General features: G+C 40.2%; 1 protein-coding gene across 1 annotated transcript; it reads right to left on the reverse strand.

The window, feature by feature from the left end:
• Positions 1–1,858: 1,858 nt before the first annotated feature.
• On the reverse strand, positions 1,859–13,406 carry AREG (amphiregulin). The gene is made up of 6 exons (XM_073601024.1): positions 13,202–13,406; positions 9,625–9,825; positions 4,841–5,051; positions 3,903–4,061; positions 2,557–2,655; positions 1,859–2,047 (listed from the first exon to the last, which is right to left on the reverse strand). The coding sequence occupies exons 1-5, from the start codon at positions 13,284–13,286 to the stop codon at positions 2,565–2,567; spliced, it is 747 nt and encodes a 248-aa protein (XP_073457125.1). The 5' UTR covers positions 13,287–13,406; the 3' UTR covers positions 1,859–2,047; positions 2,557–2,564.
• Positions 13,407–27,599: the final 14,193 nt, after the last annotated feature.

Below are 27,599 nucleotides of genomic sequence, written 5' to 3' on the forward strand. Positions count from 1 at the left end.
ACTAGCCGTCGCAATCTTTACATGTTTGAAACGCTGTTTTAATCAGATTTGTTGTAAGTACACTACAATAAAGCTTTATACCGTTATTTAAATGTTCTTCACTATGGGAGTTTCTCTTCTGTTTAACAATCTGGTGAGCTCCATGTGAATGAGAGATTGCAAGTCCGATCCTGTGGGGTTTGATCTGAATTGCTCTGTCGGATATCCGCGACTGGTCGGATGATCCTCTTTGGTTACTCGCTCAGGTGGCCACTCTATAATCTGAGGGCCCAATTTGTCTGGTAAGGAGACCCACTGTGAGCACGGTGGTGCATGTGCTTTTCTTGTGCACTGAAGATTGGCGTGGGGATCTTCCATTTATTTATCTCTATCTTACAATATATGGACTTTCTTTGAACATGATATCAAGGGTGCAACTTAACACAATTGTTTACAATTTATAGCGCTGCATTATAAGGCTTTTTAAAATAGAGGGGTGGCTATAGTAGGTTGCAGTGTGCCAAGACTACTGAGTCTAATAAATTTAGATGAGATCTGACATCATCTGTGTGCAACTTCCTGCATAATATATGGAGCATGGTCAGGCTCTTTTTGGTCAGCACCCAGAGTTCCAGAGACAGATGTTTTGCATGCAGAATTGGAGAGGTGAAATTTCTCAACGTTTCAAAAGAATGATATCGTTTTGCCTGTATTTGTTTAAAGAGAGCTTACACTGTTGTAGGCTCAGGTAGAAGGAGAGCGGCGGCTGTTCCTGGTGGCTGGAGGTTGTATGTGGGGGGGGTCAGACCCCGGAGCACCAACCGTGCTTACATACCAGCGGCTGCGAGATTCAACAGTGTGACAGGGCTGTGACATGAGTGAGCGAGGCGAGTGAGGCAGCGAGGGGTGAGATCCAACACATTGCATCCCGGGTCCGCTGAGACTACAATACATCGCTTTGGCTCTGTTACAATTATTTTAATTCCTGGAAAGCCTTTACATGATTGGAACTATGTGAGTGCAATAGTTGAGGATTTTTGTATTATTTTGATAAATTGTTTGTAGTATCACACTATTGGAAGCTTTTTTCATTTCATGTTCACTCATGGGAATACCCTCCCCTATTGATTGCTGCTGGGAGCCGAAATTTGATTAACCCTGGTGGGGTTGAAACAGCTTGTTTGCCAAGCATGAGAATGCAAGGCATATCTTTTTGGTGAGTGCGATTTCAAAGGGAGTGGATCACGGTCACATCTTCGTGTGGTGGAAGATATTTTTGTATCGTTTTGGCTTAAGAAGATTATTCACTTTATAAGAACTTTATCACTATGCATGGACGTTTTAATGTTTTCTTGATACTTTGACACATGGAATTTGCTTATGACACTTATTATTATACACTAAGTGTATGATTTATTGTCACTATTTTGTAAATATAATTTATTGCTTGATTACTATTATATTTAGGTTTTCTGTCACGGATTCATATACATGTAGCTCCACTATTTTTTTATTTAAAATACTATACCAATATATATATTTTTAAGTAGGCAACTTTAGGACTTATCACTTTCATGAGCTTCATGAGCGCAGGAGTGACACATTCCGTTCAGGAGCGCGGAACTTGTGTATCAGTTGCAAGATCTCAAAACTGTTCGCAAACTGAACCCAGGTAGATTCGTTGATCCCTAGTGATGGTCAGGTGTTCATCATATCTTCTGGTAAGCATTTTTGTTTTAAACAATGTTAGGGAAGCCCAAACAAACTAGTAGAAATTCACATAAATAATAAATCTTTTTCTCCTCAATGTAAAACTCCACGATTGAACTTCATTCCAATTAAATTATACCTGATGAATACACCACAAAACATAAGGAACTTTTATATAAAAAACGTTTAATGTAGTAATAATAATAATAATAATAATAATAACAACAATAATTATAAGTATTCACATACAACAAAACATTAAAAATATTAAATAAAAATAAATTATGGCAATAAAAAAATATATTATTTTCAGGGTCACATTGCATGGCAGTGCTTCGTCTAGAATTCAGAGCGCAACCTAAAAACAAGAAAAAAGAACATGTTATTTATAATTCTTGGACCTGTTTTCCAGTGTAACAGAAGAAAATGAACATATATAATTGTTTTTCAAACTATTGTATCTGAGTTGTCAGTCGTTTTTTTTTTTTTTTTTTGGGGGGGGGGGGGGTTATGCTAGTAGCCTGAAAGTGATGGATACATTTAATGATTCTTACATTAAACCACAGGATTTATGTCTTAATTTTGCAGTATATTTGTCACAGATCTACAAATTGTTTTTTTTTTCTTTTTATTCTGCATGGGGTTTTCCTCTTTTTTTTTACAAATTAGAAACCTCCATCATTGAAGAAGCCCTACATGGAGAAAAAGGTAACCTTTTCCCTGCTTGGGGTGAATGGGGTGAGGAGGAACATAACTCTTTAAAGCTTTTCACTCTGCCAACATATTTCATTGACTGTAAGGGGCAAATGAAACTATGACCAAGGACAATGACATGCAGTATTAAACGTTTCATATTAAAATACTCACCATTTCCTTCAAACCTCAATTTCATCACTTCCATTTTCTTGTCCTAATTTCTTTTTTTCCTCTGCTTCATATTGAAAGGATGAATATTTCCTTCGTGTGCTAAAAAGAACAATATCCAAATTAATACAACTCATGAACATGAAAACCACAGCATTTCACTCAACTGGTTTTCGATAAAAAAACAAGAGCAGAAAAACATGAAGCTAAGATTTTACATAAGTTGTTTTGTATGAGATCAAAAATATTGTTAGAAAATTTTGTATTGCCCTCAGTGCCTTCCTGTCTTGGTGACAAATGGTCTCTTATATTTTTTTCCTGAACAAAAGGAAACTTCCTAACTGGATCACAGATAAAAATAAAATGCTTATAAGAATTTAAACATAAATTAAAATGTGGCCTACATGTTGAGAAATTAAAACCTGATTAAACCACACTCCATCCAAAATGGAAAATTTACTGTCTGGAGTTAAGCTTTGAATGAATGTTTAATAGGATTTATGAAGACTTCAGACCTGATTCACTAAAATGTGAGGTATAATATGCAGTGATAAGTTAATTGTACCCTTCATTCCACTTTATAAATCAGGCCTTAAAACGGTAAGACCACTTTAACAAAAGTAACTTTTATTCTGTCCCAGCAGAGAATCCTGGACCGAACCCCTGCTGTATCTGATCAGAAGAGACACAGATGCCACATGTGGCATCTGTGTCCCTTCTGATTCTGCTCTTACAATGAAGGAAAAAAATACCCAAATTATCCCTATTTGGGGCCAGATGCAAGTGGTTGTATATCCACCTATACCTGCCCACATCAGGTCAGTAAAACTGGAAATGGACATAAACGTATTGTGTTCAACCCGGACAGACCGGATGTGAGTGGAAATAGGCAGACACAAGTCAACTTACATTCAGCCACCCACAGGCATACATTGCAGTTCATTTTTGATCTGTGTAATCGTGGCTCAAAAACAAACTATTGGAACACCTTTGTGAAAAGTGCCTTATCTTTTACCCATGCCTGGTTTGGCACACCTATCCTGATACATGGGCCTAGAAGGGTAGTGCTTAAAAAAGGAAGTGATTTTTTCCTTATCTGGTCACATTTTGGGTGGGCTTTTCATTGCCTCCTGCTTTCCTTGATTTCTAGAGACAGTGCATGATTTTGATTATCTCTCCTTTAATTGTTGAGCCTGTCCATTCTTTTCAAAACTGGCTTTCAGTAGCTCATCTACAGACAGGGTTTAAATGTCATGTCCCTTTTTTACTGTAAAATATTTAAAGTTATACATAGTCTTGTTCCACTTATTTCCCAAAAGAAACAATGAAAATAGGTGTGTGATACTTACTGTACAACAATGATGATGATGATGGCAGTGATGCTGAGAGTTGATAGTAAGACAGCGATGACTGCTAATACTGTTGTTGTGGTTATGTCACTTAGTTTTTCTTTTGCAGATGTCATATACTGTTCGCTGCAGCGCTCACCAAAGAAGTTTTGCTGGCATCTAAGGAAAGATAAAAACTTTAATGTTAACAATCTATACATACTTTATACAGCGCTAAAAATATGCTTGCCATACAAAAGTTAGGGTTATTGTGGACATAAGAAAAGACTCTAACACAGCACTGCATAAAATAGAATTTCACAAAGGCAGAGCACAGTTCCAAAGGTTTGTCATCCATGGAATGCAGTGTGATCTCATCTCTGCATTACATTCTAGGAAAAGCAGAGTGTATTCATTAACTGCTTTCACATTCATTTTTTTATAAGCAGCTATTCACGTACAGAAAGTGTGAGGCTTAACTATAAAGGATGGCCCTTTTGCTCACAAAAAGAATGCTGTTATTATAGGTAAGACTAATAGGCTGAATCAGTAGAGCCGTACAAAAAAGAAGACATGACATCTAAAGTATGGCTTACTGCTCTTTACACTGATACTGAATACATTTAAATAGCTCTTCCTTAGATCATCTTCATGATCAGAAGTTGATTCACTGGTTTTTATGTCTCTCAAGGGCTCTGTAGGTAAGATCTCCACATCTTGAGTTTGTGGACATGTACACCAGCTATTACAAAGATTCAATTATTGACCTACAGTGATTTAAATTATGAAGACAGCAAGAGAATGAGCTTGACCATCTCAGAACACAGCTGAAGCAGCAGAAAAAGTAAATGACTATGGCAGGTGGCACAGAAAAAGGGAACTATAGTGTAGAGAGTTGTGTAAGAGACTTAAGGATCCAAGAGTAGACACAAAACATATTGTAATATTACAAAACTCACTTGCATGAGACTTCTGGAATCTTTTCCAGGAATCTACATTCTCCATGTATGCAGAAGTTTTTATGTGTAGTTAGACAGGGATTCTGCTTCTTCTTCTTATTTCCCTTTTTTGATCCCTTTTTCTTCTTCTTTTCTCCATTTTTCTTTTCACTTTTTTTATTGGTTGTAACTGTCGATGCTTCTGAATTTTCTGGCTTGATTACTGGTTGCACTGGTAAGTGAAAAAAAAATCAGTTAGCATTTTTAATATTTATAAGGCAGTAGTATATTGTAACAGTATTTTTAGCATGGTTGCTTTATTAAAATTAATTAGGTCTTTATTAACAATAATTAAAGATGGAACCCTCATATGGTAAGTTTGGACAGCTAAAGCCTTCATAGACATAGACATACAGGCTTACATCAAAACTCTTCTGAACTAGGTGTTCTGTGTAAATGTACATTACATACAGGGTCAGAAGCATTTATGAAAGACCAGATTTTTCATCCCATGCATGCATACTTCAGCTGATTCACAATGTTAACTTTACATCAATAATCACTTAATGTCCTAACCTTCAATTGCCATCTGATATCTATAAGGGAAACCTGCCCTGTGATGAAAATTAAGACTGCTATTGTTGACATTGCCTTTGGAAAATACTAGGTCTGGGTAATGCTAGCTCAATGGCTTCAAAACTTTATGAGCCACTAGCTTGGAACAAATGCTAGCGTCAGTGTAGGAGTTTGGAAATGTCAGACTTTGTTTCTCTCAGCATGCTTTTCCTTTAAGTTCTTTCTTTAATAAAAGCTGTATATTAGTTGTAGACTTAAATCTGTTTTATACTGACATAAATAACATAGGCTTTTGTATTTTGAGACGATACACAAACAAACTCAGTCAATTCAAGCTGATGGAAAATGTTCCAGTCAATTAAAATAATTTACTTTGCAGAATAATGATTTGTCAGACTTTACCAATTTTTGTCAGAATACTGTATGTAACTAAGAGATCTGCAGCATCAGTTTTTAATTGCCCATCAGAATTTGTGTAAATGTACCATTATATTTTTCATCCTATGCAACATGATAATGATTAATATAAGCTGGGCTTTTACCAAACGACATACCTAGCTCTCAACAAACCTTGCTCTCACAAACGCCACTAGGAACATACATAGCTTCTAACCTGACCCCTTCCCCCCAGCTAGTAGTCTTTATTTGAATTCCTCTCAATCGGAAGTGTCATTTTTTTGACTAAAAACTATGTACACATAAGCCCCGGAGGCAGGGTTGGGAGGAGGTCATGTCACTGAGAGATTGTGCTAGACACGTTTCATTAACATGTGTTGAGTCACTAAGGTGAGGCTTTAAACACTCAGCTATTTCCCTTCATCCACATTCAAACACAGTAATCTTATATGTTCACAATGGTTTACTATATCACTATGATCCCCCGCAGCCTAATCTCTTTCAGGACATTTGATGGACACTCATAAATTAGGATTTACAGTGCTAGCCGCTGCTGGTTTGGTGTTATTAAAGGGATAACTCCAACCCAATAGGCAAATATGGCTAAAATGCAGGAGCAGTAAAAGCTTTGCTTGCACAAAGATGTGTAGAATAAACTAAGGTATTTTTATCCATCTGATAGCAGTTCTGAAATCTGACCAACATTGTATTCTTCTTGTGTCAATCTGATTAATCTGCTGGGTATGCATGTATAGATAATTTTCGTTCTACCTGCGAGCTGAATGACAATATTCTAACAGATTCCCCCATCCATGCGATACAGTGTGTATGGAGGAATCTACCGCTGTGGCTATTGTATTTGGAGAGGTGTAGCCATTGTGTGGTTATGACTAAGGCCTTATAGGCTGAAATGCGTCAACTCTTTTTATCTGAGTTTGTGCACTATGGCTTTTCAATAAAATGAAGATTTTTTAAGAGCAACATCCAGAGTGTGGATCATCTTTCCTGCAGCCATTGTGTGCCCAACTTAAATACTCTATGAGGTTGATTTACTAAAACTGGAAGAGTGCAAAATCTGGTGCAGCTCTGCATAGAAACCAGATCAGCTTCCAGGTTGTATTGTCAAAGCTTTATTGAACATGCTGAAGTTCGAAGCTGATTGGCTACCATGCACAGCTGCACTAGATTTTGCACTCTCCAGTTTTACTAAATCAACTACAATATAACAGGTACTCATAGTTCCTGATTTCAACTTTCAAGTGTTTTATGGTAATGCAGTATACAACAGGCAATAATCCTAGAATCCTAGGCACCTCCTAGGACCCAACAATTATCATCAGATAGTGTTATTCTGGAATGAGCTATCTGGTACAGTTTGTAAATTGACTTCAAAGTATACTAGATACTTAGACCCTTTATTAAAAGTGATGCATGCTAGAAATCAGGTATATAATTAATTTCAGAGAATTGTACAGTCCCTAAAAATGTGTTTTAAAGGGTTTCTTCACTTCCTATTCATTCAGCCCTGAGAAGGTGGCATTGACTATATACTTAGCAAGGTGCTAATCTGTGTCAATATGGCATTGAAAAAGCAACAGATAAGCATATAATAAAGACACCCTATTATCTTAGTTTCCCAAAGAGTGACTCTACCTCTGTAGATCAAAGCTTTCTTACTGCTATTTATTACTCCTATTCTCTTAGTTATATATACAAAAATATATGATATAGCTTTTGTTATACATTAAGCATTTATAAAATGTAGAAAGTATTGCAGTGGTTGCTTCAGCTATAGCAGTTTAAATCCACAGAAAAAACAAAGCAAATGTTAGACACATGGCATCCCAGATGCAGACGAGAAGGTACTGAGTAAGTGTTCCATTATATGATTCACTCCTGGCAGTGCCACAAACCTCTGCAATGTGTTCTGGGCCCACACAGCTCCAGATCATTAAATGACGGATAGCAGACTTTCTGATACAGTGTAATAATAAAAGTAAGATACTAAATATTATTACTGCAGAGTTCTTGGTTTGTAGACATATTTTGCGTAGGCAGAAGTAAGTGTCATATACTTTGTCAAACTATTGAGTTATTCCTGTTTCTCATCAATTGCTTGTGTCTACATATGCTTGACTTTTATTAAAAAAAATATGTTTGCTTGAATAGCAATTTTGCTAATTAATAACAATTGGGCCAAAAAAAGAGAGGCACATAGAGGTTGCCATTGCTGGCTTCTGCTTCTCAGAATGCACGTTTCCTTGCTGTCATGCTGATTTTCTGGCATCGGCACAGAAAATCATTGATGCCGAATAAGCATATAGATAAAACTACTGACTTATTTTCCAATCAAAACGCCTGATGAGCATACTTGTTCTGGGTCAGTGGTTTAAAAAGTATTAAATATAGTAATGCAGTAGATCAACCAAGGAACTAGAATTTTTTAAAAGGTCAGCAATGGCAGTTCCCATATTTCCCCATGAATGGTGCACTTTAGACTTTTTTCTGCATCTGGGTGTGAGGTATAACGCCTGCAGGGAATGAAAATTGTGTTGTTTAGGGTAACAAATCAGATTAGAGTTCCTATTTTGTGCCTTGAAATAGAAGACTAAAAGGTGAATTTGAACTGGTTTCGCTATAAGCCACACAATGGGGTTGATCTACTAAAACTGGAGAGTGCAAAATCTGGTGCATCTGCGCATGGTAGCCAATCAGCTTCTAATTTCAGCTTGTTTGGTCAAGCTTTGATGAAAAATGGAAGCTGATTGGTTGCTATGCAGAGCTGCATCAGATTTTGCACTCTCTTGTTTTAGTAAATTACCCCAATATCTCTTTTGCACTCTGATTCGTAAGCTGTTAAAGAGGACGTAAACCCTGATGGGTGTTACTTCCTCTTTGTTCCCCTGCAAACCCTGCAAAGTAAAAGCATAATGGGCAAGTATGCACCGCATACTTGCTCATTATGTGTCACTTACCTGCAAACAAAGCCCGCGGTGTCCCCACTGGTGGCCGCATCCATCTTCTGCCCTCTTTCTATGACTGGCCGGAGCCGTGTGACGTCACTCCCGTGCATGCGCTCGGGAGACGTCAGTCATGGCACATATGAGTGAAGAAATGGCCCGGAGGTCCGTTTCTTTACAGTGCATGCACCGATGATGACAGCAGTGTACACAAAATATCTCCTAAACGGTGCATGTTTAGGAGATATTTCAACTACTTATAGGTAAGCCTTATTATAGGCTTACCTATAGGTAAAACTTACAAATGTGGGTTTACAACCACTTTAAAGCAGAACTAAAGTATCCATACTTACCTGTCCAACAGTCCTGTGCTGCTACCAGCATCTTCTTCTAAGTGCTGGTCTTTGGGCCTCTTCATTGGCAGGTGAGGGATGACTTCACTCCTGTGCATGTGCAGGAAACCATCATCCCGGCATTCGGAGACTGGCTAGGCACTGTAAGCTAAGCTGCGCATGCAGTGAATGTCTTCTTCTGCAATAAAAGCCTCCCTGCTCTCAGGTTTTTACAGCAGGACTTCAGTTCTGCTTTAAAGAAAAGATCTGCGTGTCTAGTGAGAGCCAAGCTAGAAATGACATAATGCATACCATTTCTTAGTTTATTGCTCTTACTCCTAGGCTTTTAACAAGTTCATACAGGTTTTTACTGCCTTATACGCATGTGATTTAAACACCTTTTTTAGAGCTTTCTTTTACTGCTACCTAAAATTTTACTCAGCTTGAAACAGCAAAGAAGTATTATAAAACCCAACGTAAAGCTTATTACAGTATATAGAACTTAGCAGTGTTAAACCTATAGATATATCTACCCACTTACCAAGTATAGCATCATCGTCTATGAAGAAACCTTTGACTGGGAAGTGTTCGTCGTTATCTTCATCATCGCTCTCTTCTTCATGGTCCAGGTCGTAAAATTCCTTAATACCATCAGAGAGGCCATCTCCTTCTCCAGGCACTGTCACACTTGCATTAGGCTCAGTAGTTGTTAATACAACACAGTGCACTTTGCTTCTGTTTGCTGTAGATTGAAAAATGAATTATTTTTATGAGAAAGCCATTCTTTTTATTCATCGGTAGTGTATTATTTTTCCTAAATACAATTAAGCTGTAAAGTAAAATCCAGAACTAGCTAACATATTTCTAGAAGAGAAATTTGGTGCCAAATGCTCTAGATTAATATCGATTATATCTATCCTATTTATTAATTTAGTTTTTTTTATTACACTAATCCAGCCTTTCTCAAACTTTTTAGCACCGAGGAACCCTTTCTGGTCTCAGGGAACCCCTGCTAAAAATTACTATATCCACAATTCATGGTACGTTAGTGTGATGGTCAGTAGAAAGAATACTCCTTACACTTGTGGACATTGGGAAGAATGAGCTCCTTACATATAGTTAAAAAGATCAATGGTGTAATTGGGAACTTATCTGAGAGGCAGAAATTGCTCATTGCTCAAGGAACCCCTAGCAACCTCTGGAGGAACCCTAGATCTCCTTAGAACCCTGGTTAAGGAACCCTGCACTAATCTATAATGCAGCTCTTTACAGAGTACATAACCACATCAATTCCTCTCACCCGTAGGAGCTTACAATCTATCATACCTAACTTGCGCACACTGGTGCTATTTTGGGTTCAAGCCAATTAACCAATCGGTATGTTTTTGATTTATTGAAGGCAGCCAGGGCACCTAAAAGAAACCCATACAAACACAGGAATAAAGTGCAAACTCTTAACTGAGTGATTAAATTAATTTAACTTTAAGGTAAAAGTAAACTGACAGGTAGGCTCTATACTGTAAGTCTCTCCTGAAATAAATGCTTTTCCCCACCAGCCGTGCATATACAGTTTAATGTACAGTCCTGGCACTGTTCTATGCCAGGACAAAGTAACTCCCGCGCACATGTCCAGGAGTTACGCCATCCAGGCCTGGCCAGTCAAGAGGCTGAAGACTCCAAATCCAGAAGAAAACTGGATGAAGATGGAAGTGGAGGGGACTACAGACATTGCAGCGCTAGATGGGATCACTTTACTGAGTAGGTTTGCCATTATGTGCAAATATGCCATGCATACATGTACATTATAGCAAATAGCTACTAGGGGCCCAAAACTGGGCATTTTTGTGTGGTGGTTTGCTCCCACATTAAGTATTTGTAGTTTAACATAATTATAATTTCTTGTACATAACATTATCATAACGTAACATTATCATAAGTGTAAAGACAAATTTTTAGGTTCCAACACAAAACTATTTTGGGTATGCATTACATCTCTAAATCTTTTAGAGGCACTTAAAAAACCACATTTTTTCACTCTTAGTAATGTGGCACAAAGAGCAAAATGTTAGTCCATACTGCTGTAATCCAAAGAATCCAATCACATTTCCATTGTCTGAATTTAGCTGACTTAAATATGAATTCTAATTGCTTCAACTTTTTCTTGTTGAATAATAAGACCAAAGGGAATAGAAGAGTAAAATAGTAAAACCAAAGTGCAAAGTACAATACTCCATGGCAACAAAACAGTCATCTCTAATCTCAGCTGAATACAGCAGTCTGAACTCTTATAGCTATAACTTCACTTTGTAAATGATTCCTTGTAGAATAATCAAACTTAGTGAGCGAGTTGAGACACTAAAAAGATACCTACAGGGGTTTGGAAAAAAAGGGTCGTACAGTGTCTGGAGCTTTCGGAAAAGCTTTCCTGGGATCCACTACGCCCATTGACAACAATTAGAAGATGCGGCTGTATGTGATTATGCAAAAGTTGCCTTCGGGGGTCCTTTATCTTATATTTATAAACATTACACACAAAAAATGATCCCTTCATTGGTCTTTGATCTTATATTTAAACATTACACACTAATAGAGATCCCTTCTGTGGTCCTTGGTCTTTTATTTATAAACATGACACACTAAACAGTTGTCCTATTTCCTTGCCAGTGTACTCGGGGGGGTCGTGGGGGGGGGTGGTCTGGTTCATTCATAAACTTGCTGATGAATCCTCAATCCACTGACATGCCTTCCTCCTTACATATTCTTGACATGCTCGGACATGCTGCAAGTTTCAGCTTATCCCAGTACATTATCTCAGGCTAATACTCTGACTACGTCCTCAACTACGTAAACGTGTCATTTTTAGTAGTGTGATTAGTTTGCTTGAAATCGCCTGCAATTTATTGCTTTGCATGTTTAACATTCAGGGGGCCTAGCACATGCAGGACATCAAACTGCACAGAGATAAGCAGTCTTATATGATCAATCTCCCACAGTCATACAACGCAGCAATATATTTGTGCATCAGCAAATATTACTGATTAATCTGCTGCATAGACTTGAATGAGAGGAAGAGATTTATTGCTCATTCAAGAAATTGTTGGGTACTGCATCTTTCAGCAAGATTATTCTGATGAGACTTTAAGGGGTTGCTTTACTAAAACTGGAGCACTCAGAATTTTGGTGCAGCTGTGGTAGCCAATCAGCTTCTAGGCTTTAAGGTTTGACAATAAAACCTGGAAGCTGATTGGCTTCTATGCAGAGAGGCACCAGATTTTGCACACTACAGTTTTAGTAAATAACCCATGTCTATTAAGATGACAGTATGAATGATATACCTATAAAGTATTCATATAAGACGTTAGGGCTCACCATACACGTTATAACCCGACTATACAATCTACTTTAGATTTACCAACACAGATCCATCTCAGTGTAATATGAGGACCTACCTAAAATATCCAATCAATTTGTATGCAATCAGAAAGGCCTTTGCATTACATTCTTATTGATACATCTAAAGGAGATTGTACAATCAGATTGAAATGTGTGTGGTGAGTTTAGGTGCCCAATGACATGAGATGACAGTCACTTTTCTGAATGGCATGTCTATAATGTATCTGTAGATGTCCAGGAAGGCTACATAGGGCACACAGATGTATTCAGATGACTTTATTATCAATTTTCCCCAATAAACCAGGATTGGAGGGGGTAGCTTTAAATAGCTAAATATAAACATTTCCACTCTCTCGTGTCTTTGGGCACCTTTATCACTCATCAATTTCTCAGCAGTTTGCTGTACTACCATGAACTACAAAAAAATAGTTTTTAGAATCTTTGGAAACGCAAAATCGCCTTTGCAGCCCAAGTTGTTTAAACATGAAATAGCAATTCTGCGATTGTGTATAAATAATGCTTCTAGACCACTAGCTACTACAGAAATACGATTAACAATGACAAAAAAAAAAAAAAAATTGAAAGTATCCTATCGCCTGCTAGTTTCCATTCTTAGCAAAAAATAAAAATAAAATAAAGAAAAAGGGAAATGAAATGTAGTGCAATACTAGCAAGTAGAAGCAAGAACAAGGCATAAAAGCTGTTACTGTACAAAGTGCACTTACCTATGGAGAGCAGTAAAGTGGTCCACACTAGGAGCAGTGACAGGGAAGGCATTGCTGAGCAGTGAATTCTTCTGCAATGAGGCATGTTGTGTGGATAGCTGAGCTCCTGGCTTAGGACAGGGTGGAATGTCTTGTGTCAGAGCGAGCTTTGCGAGGCTCTGGCAGCTCCAGCTGAACTCAGAATGAAGTGCAGCACACCATGCGATTTATTATGTAGAAAGGGAAGGGTGGTGTGTCATGGGAGGAGCACTCAGCTTCGTCATAGGAAACAGGTAGGAAGATGACACAGGCAGCTGTACTTTTATATGTCTGTGAATTTTTTTAAAAGTTATGCCTGTAAATGAAAAATTTGTATTCTTAAAATTTTGCTGTATTATAGATGCATTTTGATAAAGTAGAAAAAAAAAAAAAAAAAAAAGCAACCATGTACAGTTACACTAAAGCCCAGTACACACTATGAGAAAATCAGACAATTGTCCGGTTTTCCTCAATGTTTCACAGCAGGTCAAAACCGAGGATGGAACTAATTGTACGAAAATTCTTGAACAAACAAGGGCTTTTTGTTGTTGATTGTTTCTGACCATGCGCAGTCTTTCATATTATTATTATATTATTATACAGGATTTATATAGCGCCAACAGTTTACGCATCGCTTTGCAACATGAAGGTAGACAGTACAAATACAATACACTTTAATACAGTTGGAATCAGAAGAAAACCGTACAAAAACTGTACACATTAAACGAAAATCATTCGTTCTGTTCACGTCCGAGAAAAATTTTGGAGTTTGTACTTTTGGAAATTTTTGTTTGGAAATCTGAATCGGAGGTCGAAAGTTGTGTACACACTAAGGATGCACCGATACGGGTAATGGTATAGTTGCCAATACCTCGTACTCGTGAAAATGCTCCCGATACCGAAACCGATACTTTGCGGTGCGATTTGCGTCAATACAAAATAAAAGGGCGCAAATCGCACTGCAAAAAAAAATTGCATGTGATTTAAACAGGAATGCAGGGCGATTCCTGTTCAAATCGTATGCGATTTCGCCCACCCTTCTTGTGTGTGTGTGTGTGTGTGTGTGTGTATAGAAAGGGAAATCGCCATCTAGTGGTCAGTTTATTACGTACATATCTGGTCAAATGAAACATTTGCATAGTGTCCCGATCCCGCCGATTATAGCAAATTACAGCCGCTAGAGGTGCTTACAGGGCTGGAGGAGATGTATAGGCGGTCAGCCGCCAAGCTGATATCACTTCTGTCCTATACCCACAGGGGTCCCAGAACTTCTCCATTCCTGTGAGCACCTCCAGTGGCCGTGATTTTCCAGATTTTACATTTGACCAAATATATACTTAATGTGAGTTCTAGCATTTTAAATAAACTGTTCACTAGATTGCGCTTCCCTTTCTATATACACACACACACACAGGAGCAGTGGGGGGGGAAATCACATGCTATTCGGACAGGAATTGCACTGCATTCCTGTTCAAATCACATGCGATTCTTTGCAGTGCAATTTGCGCCTATTTATTTTGTATTGACGCAAATTGCACAGCAAAGTATTGGAACTCAGTATCGCCATGTACTTGACCGAAAGTAGCGGTAATTGTACTCTCTGAAAAAAGAACAGTACCAGTGCAACCCTAGTACACACTATACAAAAATCGAAAGATTGTGCCTTGAATGGAATTTTTTTTCCAATTGTCTTTAAAAGCCTCATACACAATGAGCATTAAAAACACTGCTTCTAGGGGTGTCTGGTGTTTTTTTTTTAATTCTGTCTCTAAACACTCCTCCATGTTAGCCTATTTGTCCATGCACACACAGGGTTTTAGAGGCAATTTGAGGCAGAAAAAAAAAAAACACTGCCAGGGCAGGCAGAAGCGCTCCTCCCCACTCTCTTTCTAACTGGAAGTGATGTACACCGCTGTCTGTGAGCTGTCCTGAGTGTCTGGAAGCGCTGGGCATCACTGGCATCCCTGGACCTATCAGCTTCCTCTTCACCAGTGAAAAGATCGTCTTCCCCACTAGCAGCTGAACCACATTATTAATCCCACATGCGCTGACATCTCATACATCTTGTGAGTTACCAATTGTCTTTTATGGAATAAAATGTCTAAATAATGCTGCACTTAGATGGCGCTGCTCTCTTTTAGTCTTTGCCTTCCACAAAGTTACTTCTAGCCTGTCATGAGCTGGCAGCAATTCGCAGTCAGCTTATCTAAGAACACTTCAACTGTCCGTGTGCCACAAATGTACCCCTCCACATGAAATCGATGTGAAAGAGAGCTCTAATTACCTACTCTCTCTTTATTTAGCTGATCGAGTGCACATGATCGAATGTACTTTCGCGTGCTTTTACATGCTGGTGCATTGGCATGTACTATTGTAGTCCATGTCGGGAGCGTGCTGAGGACCACCCTCATAACAGAAGCTGGATCAGGGCCATTTTTAAATGTATTTATCGCAATGTGCTATGTGATGTTGCTGTATTAAGGTAAACAGATAGTATCAGATGAAGGACTGCAATATGATACATTTTTCATGTTTAGTGACACATTAACAACTAGAGAAACAATAAAAGAATAAGACAAGGAGCACTATTTTGATATTTACTATATCTAGGCTGTGTGATAGAGAGTTAGCCGTCATAAAGGTCCTATAAAATCCGCTTAGATGTTATGATCCCCAGAAAATCCATTTTCAGTATTTGCTATTGCATATTATAAACATCCAATACACTCCTTCCGAGACATCTTGTGCTTTAGCTCCCTTGTTACCTCCTCCCATTCTTGCCTGCAGGACTTTTCCAGAAACTCTCCCATCCTCTGGCACTCCCTGCCCCAGTATGTCCGGTTAGCTTCTACATGGTCTGCCTTTAGGAGATCCTTGAGGCTGGGTTCACACATATGCGATGCGGGAACCCGCGCGATTCCTGTGCGGTTTCTCGCATCGCATGTCTCTCGCAGGCAGTTCACACTGCCCTATGCAAACCGCTGTGGTGTAAATGTAAAGTTATTGACACCCCGAGATCGGTTCAGTGCGAACTGTGAAATGGTGCAGGAATCGGATTGCTTTGGGTGTGGATGCCCATGTGATCTGATTCCAGTGCGGACCAAAAAAAGGGTCCTGCACCATTTTGGTCCAAATGCGATGAAAATTTAGCCATACAATCTAAACGGCTGAATTCACATGCACAGACATAGCATGTGATCTGCACAGCAATGCGGTGCGAATCACATGCAATGTCTGACATCGCAATAGGGTGAACCCAGTCTTAAAACTCATGTATTCAGGGTAGTCTACCCCACCTCTATTGTGACCACCTCACTAATACCTTTTGTACCACCTCCCCTGCTCCTTAGATTTTAAGCTCAAACCGTTGGCACTACATACAGTATCTCACAAAAGTGAGTACACCTCTCACATTTTTGTAAATATTTTATTATACCTTTTCATGTGACAACACTGAAGAAATGACACTTTGCTACAATGTAAAGTAGTGAGTGTTCAGCTTGTATAACAGTGTAAATTTGCTGTCCCCTCAAAATAACTCAACACACAGCCATTAATGTCTAAACCGCTGGAAACAAAAGTGCGTACACCCCTAAGTGAAAAGGTCCAAATTGGACTCAAAGCGTCAATATTTTGTGTGGCCACCATTATTTTCCAGCTCTGCATTAACCCTCTTGGGCATGGAGTTCACCAGAGCTTCACAGGTTGCCACTGGAGTCCTCTTCCACTCCTCCATGACGACATCATGGAGCTGGTGGATGTTTGAGACCTTGCGCTCCTCCACCTTCCGTTTGAGAATGTCCCACAGATGCTCAATAGGGTTTAGGTCTGGAGGCATGCTTGGCCAGTCCATCACCTTTACCCTCAGCTTCTTTAGCAAGGCAGTGGTCGTCTTGGAGGTGTTGTTTGGGGTCGTTATCATGTTGGAATACTGCCCTGAGGTCCAGTCTCCGAAGGGAGGGGATCATGTTCTGCTTCAGTATGTCACAGTACATGTTGGCATTCATGTTTCCCTCAATGAACTGTAGTTCCCCAATGCCGGCAGCACTCATGTAGACCCCCAGACCAGACACTCCCACCACCATGCTTGACTGTAGGCAAGACACACTTGTTTTTGTAATCCTCATTTGGTTGCCGCCACACATGCTTGACACCATCTGAACCAAATAAGTTTATCTTGGTCTCATCAGACCACAGGACATGGTTCCAGTAATCCATGTCCTTAGGCTGCTTGTCTTCAGCAAGCTGTTTGCAGGCTTTCTTATGCATCATCTTTAGAAGAGGCTTCCTTCTGGGAAGACAGCCATGTGGACCAATTTGATGAAGTGTGCGGCGTATGGTCTGAGCACTGACAGGCTGACCGCCCACCCCTTCAACCTCTGCAGCAATGCTGGCAGCACTCATATGTATATTTCCTAAAGACAACCTCTGTAAATGATGCTGAGCACGTGCACTCAACTTCTTTGGTCAACCATGGTGAGGCCTGCTCTGAGTGGAACCTGTCCTGTTAAACCGCTGTATGGTCTTGACCACCATGCTGCAGCTCAGTTTCAGGATCTTGGCAATCTTCTTATAGCCTAGGCCACCTTTATATAGAGCAACCATTCTTTTTTTCAGATCCTCAGAGAGTTCTTTGCCATGAGTTGCCATGTTGAACTTCCAGTGACCAGTATGAGAGAGTGAGAGCGATAACACCAAATTTAACACACCTGCTCCCCGTTCACACCTGAGACCTTGTAGCACTAACAAGTCACATGACACCGGGGAGGGAAAATGGCTAATTGGGCCCACAAAATATGACACTTTGGGTCCAATTTGGACCTTTTTACTTATGGGGGTGTACTGATTTTTGTTGCTAGTGGTTTAGACATTAATGGCTGTGTGTTGAGTTATTTTGAGGGGACAACAAATTTACATACAATCTGTACACTAACTACTTTACATTGTAGCAAAGTGTCATTTCTTCAGTGTTGTCACATGAAAAGATTAAATAAAACATTTACAAAAGTGTGAGGGTGTACTCACTTTTGTGAGATAATGTAAATCCTGTTTAATAATAATAATAATTATATACACAGGCTGTGGTCTCTGCTTTGGTAGTGCTACACAATAGTTGTGCCTTAAGCTGGGTACATACGGATTGAAATTCAGCTAGTTCAGAAGGGACCCTTCGAAATTTTGATCTTTAGTGGCCTTCACACTTATTTATTAGAATAACAAGAAAAAAAGCAAGAGTGCTGCACTGTGATTCTTAAATGATTGTGCATTTTTGATCCTGTAGTTTTCCTTTAAGTCTGTCAGACAGGGTCTGTGCAACTGAAAACAAAAAACCTCTGCATTCTTTAATGTTGTGAAACACCCAGATAGCTACAGGCCATGTAACCTGAGCCTAGAAAGCAGCATTAATTATTATTGTTATTATTATTAATAATTATAATAGTATTAATTATAATAATAAATTATTATTTATTAATTATTAAGAGAGGTCCAGTTTAACCCAAATAATAATGTGAATTAGTAACGCTGAGGTGTGCCCTATTTATTCATATAGCATGTGTGTTTTAATAAATTGACACATCTATTTGGTCACAATTTCCTTTGTTGTAAAATCTGAATAGGCGCCATAGTGGTGAATACACATTTGATAGGCAAGTATGCTAGACCTCTGAAATAATTGCCTTCTAATACCAAGTGTGATAACCTAGAGGCACGGTACAAAGAATGTGTAACATCCTGTGAATGGGTATGAATTCATGCTGGGCGTGGGCATTTTAACAAGGTACCAAGCAAGTGAAAAGGCTTGAAAGAGCAAGTGTGCTCCCCTCCACCGTCTGTGCAATCAGGCTGTAGATACTATTTCCCAGGCTAGGTTCTTCAATACAGTACATAGCACAATCTTGAAAGAAAACTATTGACCTGAGGATTCCAATGATGGAGATAGAATGGCATCAGTATATGCAATGTTCCTGGGTGACGATACACAGGTCAATCAGAATGTTTGAAAATTAAGTTACGCTCTATATTTTCTGTCACCCAAAAAACCTATCCACTATTTAGAGACTTTGCTACTGCTACTTTTGAAGCCATGATGTCTGACCTATTACGGTCTAGCATGCTGGCCAATGAGGAATTACTAGGAAACTGAATGAGAATTTGAAACCCACCAAATCACTTAGGCCTCATACACAATGGATGTTATAAGAAACACCAGTAGCATTGCCGCATTAAAAACGTGAGTTTTTCCGCTGTTTTGCATTAGCGCTTTGCTGCGTTTTTCTTCAATTTTTAGCGTTTATAGCAAGAAAGCACAAGCTATGGGAAAAACACTCAAAAACATCGGTTAGCCACGTTTTGCTGTGTTTACAGGCGTTAGAGTGTTTTTACTTAAAATCTCCACTTAAAACCCGCTAGTTCCCACTAGAAAAAGCCCCAGCAAAAAAAAACGCTGGTAACAGCCTATGTGTGCATTGACACATAGGAGATAACATGCTGGGGAGTTTCCTGGCTCTAAAAGAAAAAAAAACGCCAGAAGTCAAAAACAGCAGCTATAAAAGCGTCCATTGTCCATGAGGCTTTAGGCATAAGGCTAGGTTCACACTTGTGCAATTGCTGACATCGCATGTAATTTGCACCACATTCCTGTGCACAACACATGTGATGTCTGTGCGGTGCAATTTCAGTCATACAGTTAGTAAGGCTGAAATCGCATCACATTCGCACAAAAATCACCAAAATGGTGCAAGACCCTTTTTTTTCTCCGCACCTTAATCGCATTGCATTGGTGTTCACATCCATGGGATGCGAGTCTGGCAATCGCACTGCATTTTGCGATCTGTTTTAAAGTGTTGTTGAGATAACATTTACACTGCCACAGATCGTATGGATTCTGTGCGATGCAATGCGATGCGGGAAACACACAGGATTCGCTGCGTTTCCTGCATCACATAAGTGTGACCTAACTTGAGGTCTTAAGCCTAGCACACACTGACAGCTCCAGTCGGAGCCGCTGTACTATCCATCTGACATTAGAACAGTGATCTTACCCGCAGAGTTGTTGTGTTTTGACAGGGGGATGCCCCCCCCCACCAGAACATTGGCGGAGAGTGCTGAAGTCGTTCGGTTGCTGATTCTCCAGACAGACCGACATACACACGGCCTGAATGTCAGTTGTTTTTTAAATGTCTCCCGACATTCGGCCCGTGTGGACCAGGGTTTAGATGCAAACGTCAGTCTCCTGATAAAGGCTTTCATTGTCTTTACTATATTATCTGTTGTGTTAAGTGAATAAAAGGAAGGAGACATAAAATAATTGCCCATACCCATGAGTTTTGAATACATATAGTTGTGCGCTTTTGTCCAACATGCAGAAAAACATACAATTCATGAATGATAATTGTCTAGGTTTGTTAATTTGTGATTGGCTGAAGGACATGCACTGAAAAAAACTAGGGAATTAACTGGTTCCGGACCGCCCCACGTACATATGCTGCAGCAGGGTGGCCCTTCAGCGTGAAATCTGGTACCTGTATGTGATCTTTTCTGGGTCTGAGGCGTGCATGTGCGCTGCCAGGGACCAGCTCCTGCTGTGATTGGACACAGCGGGAGCCAATCAGCACACAGCGATCGTTACCTAGAGAGGCAGAACGATGGTCTGCCTACATAAACAAGGCAGATCGCCGTTCTGTCAGAGGGGAAGATGGAGATCTTGTGTTTCTGCTAAGCAGGAACATGGATCTCTGTCTTCCCCCAGTCAAAGCATCTCCCACACAGTTAGCAAGCACTCCCAGGAAATACAGTTAACTCTTTAATCGCCCCTGACGTTAACCCCTTCCCTGACAGTGTCATTAGTACAGTGACAGTGCATATATTTTTTAGCACTGATCACTGTATTTTTTTTATTGGGTATGTTTTATAGCAGAAAGTAAAAAATATTGGGTTTTTTTTTCAAAATTTGTCTGTCTTTTTTTGTTTATAGCACAAAAAAATAAAAACTGCACAGGTGATCAAATGCCAACAAAAGAAAGCTCTATTAGTGGGGAAGAAAGGACATCAAATTTATTTGGGTACAGTGTCGCACAACCGTGCAATTGTCAGTTAATGTGACGCAGTGCTGTGTCGCAAAAAATAAACCTTCCAGAGCTGTAGTGGTTAAAGTCAGCAATTCTCCTGAATTATTGTTCCTATTTGCAATCAACAACTTCTCCGCTTTTTCTTTTTTATATTAAACATCATTGGATACTTAGTAAGCTTATTTACTGCCAGATGCCTTCTGCTGACTACCTCACAATTATTATTTCCATAGGATTCCTATACATGGCCCCCGCCTGTGAGCAGACCACATCGAGCCATACCTAAGAAGAAAGTCTATGGTGCTGCTCCCCAAAAATACAGACTATGATAATGTCACCTAGTCATACTGTAATACAGGATGATAAGCAGATTACTACTTCTATAGAACAGGAAGAGAATGTAGCAATAGTTAGTTGTAGCATGTACTCTGACCTCTATTTCTGTAAGGGAAGGTAGAATACAGTTAGAACAGTGCAGCCTAGTATATTGCCATTCCAGTTTATTACATTAGACATACATCGTCCAATCTGCCTGCGATCCCAAATCGCTAGATGCGAACTGGGCTGAAGTCTAGAAATGCCGGCCACTTCATGTTCCTCAATCTCCCACTGTCCGGTGGGGGGGGGGGGGGGGGGGGGCAGTTACTGTGGTTCCAAGGTCCCTGAAGCAAGAAGAGAACATGGAAAACCACTAAGGGCGGTGGTGCCGGGGGAGGGTGCGGGAAGGTGGTAATTGGTCAGCCTTTCACACTGCTGTATGGGTGATCTATAGCCGCCTGGATCACTTTTACTAAAGAGCTGTATGTTTGGCTTAAAATAAAGTTACCTTTTTCCCCCAGCTGCAGCTGTGACCTTGTTTTAACCACTCAAAGTCAAGACCATTTATAAACAGCCTAAGGACAGCAAGTAGTTAAAGCTGATATACAGGCTACTCCTACCCTCACCTCCCCTTTTCTCCCAAGTGGCATTTACTCACCTTAAGCTTATGTGGTTACTTCCTATTGACTGTCCAGTGGCAGGGTCCTCTCAGGATCCAAAAGAGGGATCTACAGCGATGACATTATTGCGTGACGACTGTCAGAGACTGGCTTGCACGGGCACATTTGCAGTGTTGGATTAGCAGTCTCCTGCACCCAGATAGAGGTAATATTAACTGTAAGCGCAAGTACAACAATGCATACAATATTTGGGATGTATGGGCTAGCTAGGCATTTAGTCCATAGCTATGGCACTGACAGTCCAGGGGTTAAGTCGGTAACTGACAGTTCAAAGTAAATAAAAACTAGTATAGTGGCTGATCTGAAGGACGGCTGCTGTCCTCAGAGTGCTGGCTCTGTGTTAGGCAAGAAAAGGGGTAGAAAAGGGAAGCGCCACCTGAGTGTAGTATTAGTATGTACTTTAATGACACATCATATGGTAAACACTTACAAGAAAGACATAATAAAAAAGCACATCTGTGGATGGGTGGTCCGTGATGGATTCCTAGAGTCCCGATCTGGATGGTGCTGCAGAGGTGTGGAGCTGCGGATGGATGGTTTTCGGCCAGGGGTTCTTCCTGTGGCCATCAGGGAGAAGCTGGGCCGGCATGGAGCACACAGAGCACATGCATGACGTCAGGGTCATCCAACAGCTTCCAGGTACACTTCCGTGGCAGAACTTTCACCGAGGGGAAAGTCTGGCAGTGGATAGGCTAGGCGCTCAGAGCAGCTGCTCCTTCAATAGGCCTGAGGGAGGAGTGTCAGCAGTGTGCTATTTATATGCTGGTGCCGTGGGACAAGTCCCAGCGCCAGCTAAAAACAGCACAATGCTGAATATGGGCAGAAACAATAAACAGGGGTACAATGAGCGGGGAAGCACAAATGGAAAAGAGTGTAAAACAAAACCATACACTCAGTGAAAGCTCTGCCCCGGAAGTGTACCTGGAAGCTGTTGGATGACCCGTGACGTCACCCATGTGCTCTGTGCGCTCCACGCCGGTCCCAGCTTCTCCCTGATGGCCACAGGAAGAACCCCTGGCCGAAAACCATCCATCCGCAGCTCCACATTTATTATGTCTTTCTTGTAAGTGTTTACCATATGATGTGTCATTAAACTACATACTAATACTGCACTCAGATGGCGCTTCCCTTCTCTACTCCTGCACCCAGGTTTTGTATTTCCATAGACTTGTACAGAAATTCAAAACCATGAGCAGGGCCCTCTGATTCCTCCTGTATTGAATTGTATTGTAACTGTACTGTCTGCTCCCATGTTGTAAAGCGCTGCACAAACTGTTGGCGCTATATAAATCCTGAATAATAATATAATGCGAGCCTGTTGACACAGGCCCTAAATCTATCCTATTGCTCCTGTATGGTCGCCTTACTGTGCAACAGAATTGATACATGCCCCCTGTGTTGTCAGCTCACAACAGGAAATTAGGAACTACATGCATTTCTGCCAACATTAACAGGCATAGTTTTGTACTTGCAGGCCCTTTAAAAGGGTTAAAACATGGGGAAATATATATGTATTGCACAGATTTACTGCATACGCTATTTTTACATTTTCACTCAGACACACTTTAAAGATTCAAATGATTACTTTGCATTATACTGGTCCACCAGGAACAAACCCAAACCCCTTTAAAAGGACCATCTTTGCTCTAATTACTGCTGGCCTAATTATTTGCATAATCATGACACTCGTCTAATAATACCATATAAATACTACCAGGTGGTTTCAGTAATTTATGATGGGAATTAGTCAGTGACTAAAGTTTCTACTCCTTGTTTTACTACAAATAAATAGTATGAGGAACTGTAAGATGGAATATTAAAAACTCTGGTCAGTTTTTATCCAATATGTCATTAGGCAATATACTGTATATAACATTACTTGCACTGCCGCATATTTTATTTTTGCAGAAAACATTTACCTAACTATATCTGAATAGGGCTAAAATAATTCACATTTTATATAGATATACCTAAATTATATATATAAAGCTTTTTTTTTTATAGGCTAGGGCAGTGATGGCGAACCTTGGCACCCCAGATGTTTTGGAACTACATTTTCCATGATGTTCAACTTCACTGCAGAGTGCATGAGCATCATGGGAAATGTAGTTCCAAAACATCTGGGGTGCCAAGGTTCGCCATCACTGGGCTGGGGAATGGTTTTTATCAACAGTGAACCATTGGGGAGATTTCCCTTAAATTCCTGTCCTGTAGTGATTAAAGTGGTTCCAAATTCTAATCATTTTCGAACTTCCTTAATGCATTCCTTGCAGTAAGGTAAAAAATGTTTAGGTAGCAGTATGCCCTCCACCCCTCCTTTATACCTACATGAGCCCTCACTCGATTCAGCACTGTGCTGTCTGTAGTGGCTCTCTCCTCTTCTCCTTGCTCTCACAGGCTTTGCTGAGGCAGTGGGAGCCATTGGCTCCTGCTGCTGTCCATCAAATCCTGTGACAAGAGGGCAGGAAGCAGGGCCGAGCCACGCTCTTTGTGTATATTAAAGCAGGCAGCGTGGCTCAGGATCAAGCCTACAGGTGTGCCACCATAGGAAGTGCCTTCTTATGGTGGCACACTGGGGAGAGGAGGGGTTTTCCAAAATGATCAAAAATACCATCTTGTCACCTGAACACATGTCCCCATTGGAAAATATTGCCTCTATTCCTGTTCTGGTGATAACCCAAAATGTCAAATATTCTGTCACTTTAATTCCCTGTGACAATGGTCACCAGGACAAATAGATAGAGTGGATTTCCATAAGAGGTACACAGACACCAATATAAACCTAAGGAGAGATTGAGGCACTGGGTATATATATCTCCAATTATATAATGAGAGAAGTCCATAGAAAACTAGATGGCTTGTGTTTGGCAGCTCACCACAAAACAGGGGCTTCTCTCAAGAAACAGACATAACCCTATTTAGGAAGTCCATATGCATTTTAACCAAAGAGGAAGCCAAAGTAGTATTTTATCAATTTTGCAAAAACACCAGGCAGGCAAAGCATTTCAGGGGTTCAGTCATCAAGGGTTCACTTCCCTTGTCATCATGATTCTAAAGTAAACTGAGTATCAGCTGGACCTAGAGAAAAACTCCTGGGAAATGTAATTTAAAGCAATACTAAAGGTTCAGCTTTTTAAAAAGATAACAAGCATGTCACACTTACTTGCTCTGTGTAATGGTTTTGCACAGAGCAGCCCCGATTCTCCTCTTCTCTGCCCTCCTGGCCCCTCCGCCCTGTTGAGGGCACTCATGGGTGCTCACTCCTGAGCCGCCTCCGCATGTCCATAAGACACACAGAGGCTGTGTGTCTCAGATAATGAGGAGGGAGAGACCCAGGAGAGCAGCCGCTCTTGAGCACATCGTTGCATTAGGATTGGGCTTGGGTAGTTATTAGGGGGAGCTGCATGCTGAAGGTTTTTTACCTCCATGCATAGAATGCATGGAGGTAAAAAACCTTTAGCCTTTAAAACCACTTTAAGCCCCCATTCACACCGATGCGACTTGTCATGCCATTTGACAGTTCCAAATCGCCTGACAAGTCACACCCCATTGCTGGCAATGAAACTGGTCATGTTGCAGCAATTATGAAAAAGGTTCCTGCTTTATTTTTTACCGATTTCATTGCTACTTGCATAGACTTCTGTAAAATATAGTCACAAGTCTCAATGAAATTGGCAGTGCAAATCACAAGCTGCACCAACGTGAACAGGCGCTAAATCAGGAGACTAAAGCTGGCCATAGTCGTATCTTTATTTTGCTCATCCATCAGTCTGATCGAAAAAAACAGACTCCCACGTCTACACAGTCAAGGTTGAAAAGAGGAATCCTCCCCGCTGTCCGAATACAATAGCTCTGCAGGCTGCAGCACTAATAGAAGGTACATTTTCCAATATTCCCATTCAAGAGTAGCCAATAGTAGTCAATCATTAGATTGACCTCTTTTGAGCGATAGATGGATCAAAATTTGGCTGGTCCTTGCTTGAAGGGTACAATTTTCGATTCATCGATGGCCAGCTTAATGGGGAACCTCTTTGCAGCTGCTGTTTCCTTTTGGTAGTTAAATACAAATACAAATTGTGAATACTTGTAGGTACCTGCAACGTCAACACAGGGCCCTCAGGTAACGGTGAACTTTTGCTGAGGGAATTTAAGACAAGTACATGGCTCCGTTCCAAGTGGTTCCAAGAATTGCACTGCACTCCCCCCACAGACCTCTGTGTCTTGCACAGCATCATAAATACTACAGTCAAGAGGTGTGCTTTCTAGTTCTGGAAGGTACATTCTTCAATTCAACCTTGTTCAGTCAGTATGGCACAAAAGAATCCCTGATCCTAGCTACCAAATACTGTATCCTGGGCTCTCCTAGAAGTTGCGTAATGTGCTGTCTTTATCTCTGCCGTTATAGGCGAGGCGATTACAGAAAGAATGTCTCGGATATGTTTACTTTGGATGTGTGGCCTTATGACGTTGTACTTCTTCTGCACTATGTTCTGACACGCTTACATGTTTGTAGAGGATATCCTGGGGATCTCCTTCCCTCCTGGCAAGGTGTGACAAGAGTTGAACAGACTGTTTGTCTGCTAACCGGGAATAAAATGGAGGTGGTCACAATACCACTAGATTGGATATAATAGATAGTAAACAGCTCAGTTTTTTAAGACTAGATTAGACATGATAAACCCTACACGTGGACATTCTAAATTCCATACTGACTAATTTGAAAGTCATTTATAGCACCCTGAGGGGGAGCAGCTCATTATGACATGCGCCTTATCTGAACAATGCAAGGCTTGCCTTACACACCGGGAGCTGTGCATTTTTGTTATATGTATCTCTGCCTCTGATTGGCTGGATTGGTGATGCTACAAACATAGCTTCCAACTTTCCCTCATTCTTTCTCTGTTTCCCCAATTTTTGTCTTTTTGTCCTGATGCACAGACCTCTCTAAAAATGTGTATTCTTAACCCCTGTACCCCTGTACCGCCGGAAGATTTACCCCCCCCCCCCTTCAGGTCCAGGCTACTTTTTGCGATTTAGCACTGCACTAATTTAACTGACAATTGCACTGTCATGCAACGCTGTGCCCAAATAAAAATGTATGTAATTTTTTTCCCACAAATCAAGCTTTCTTTTAGTGGTATTTGATCACTCTGTGTTTTTTATTTTTTGTGCTATAAACAAAAAAAGACTGTCAATTTAGAAAAATATAGATATATTATAATATAATTAGTAAAAAAAAAAAAAAAAAAAATATATATATATATATATATATATATATATATATATATATATATATATATATATATATATACA

This window comes from Aquarana catesbeiana, linkage group LG01, assembly GCF_042186555.1.
Source record: "Aquarana catesbeiana isolate 2022-GZ linkage group LG01, ASM4218655v1, whole genome shotgun sequence".
NCBI lineage: Eukaryota > Metazoa > Chordata > Amphibia > Anura > Ranidae > Aquarana > Aquarana catesbeiana.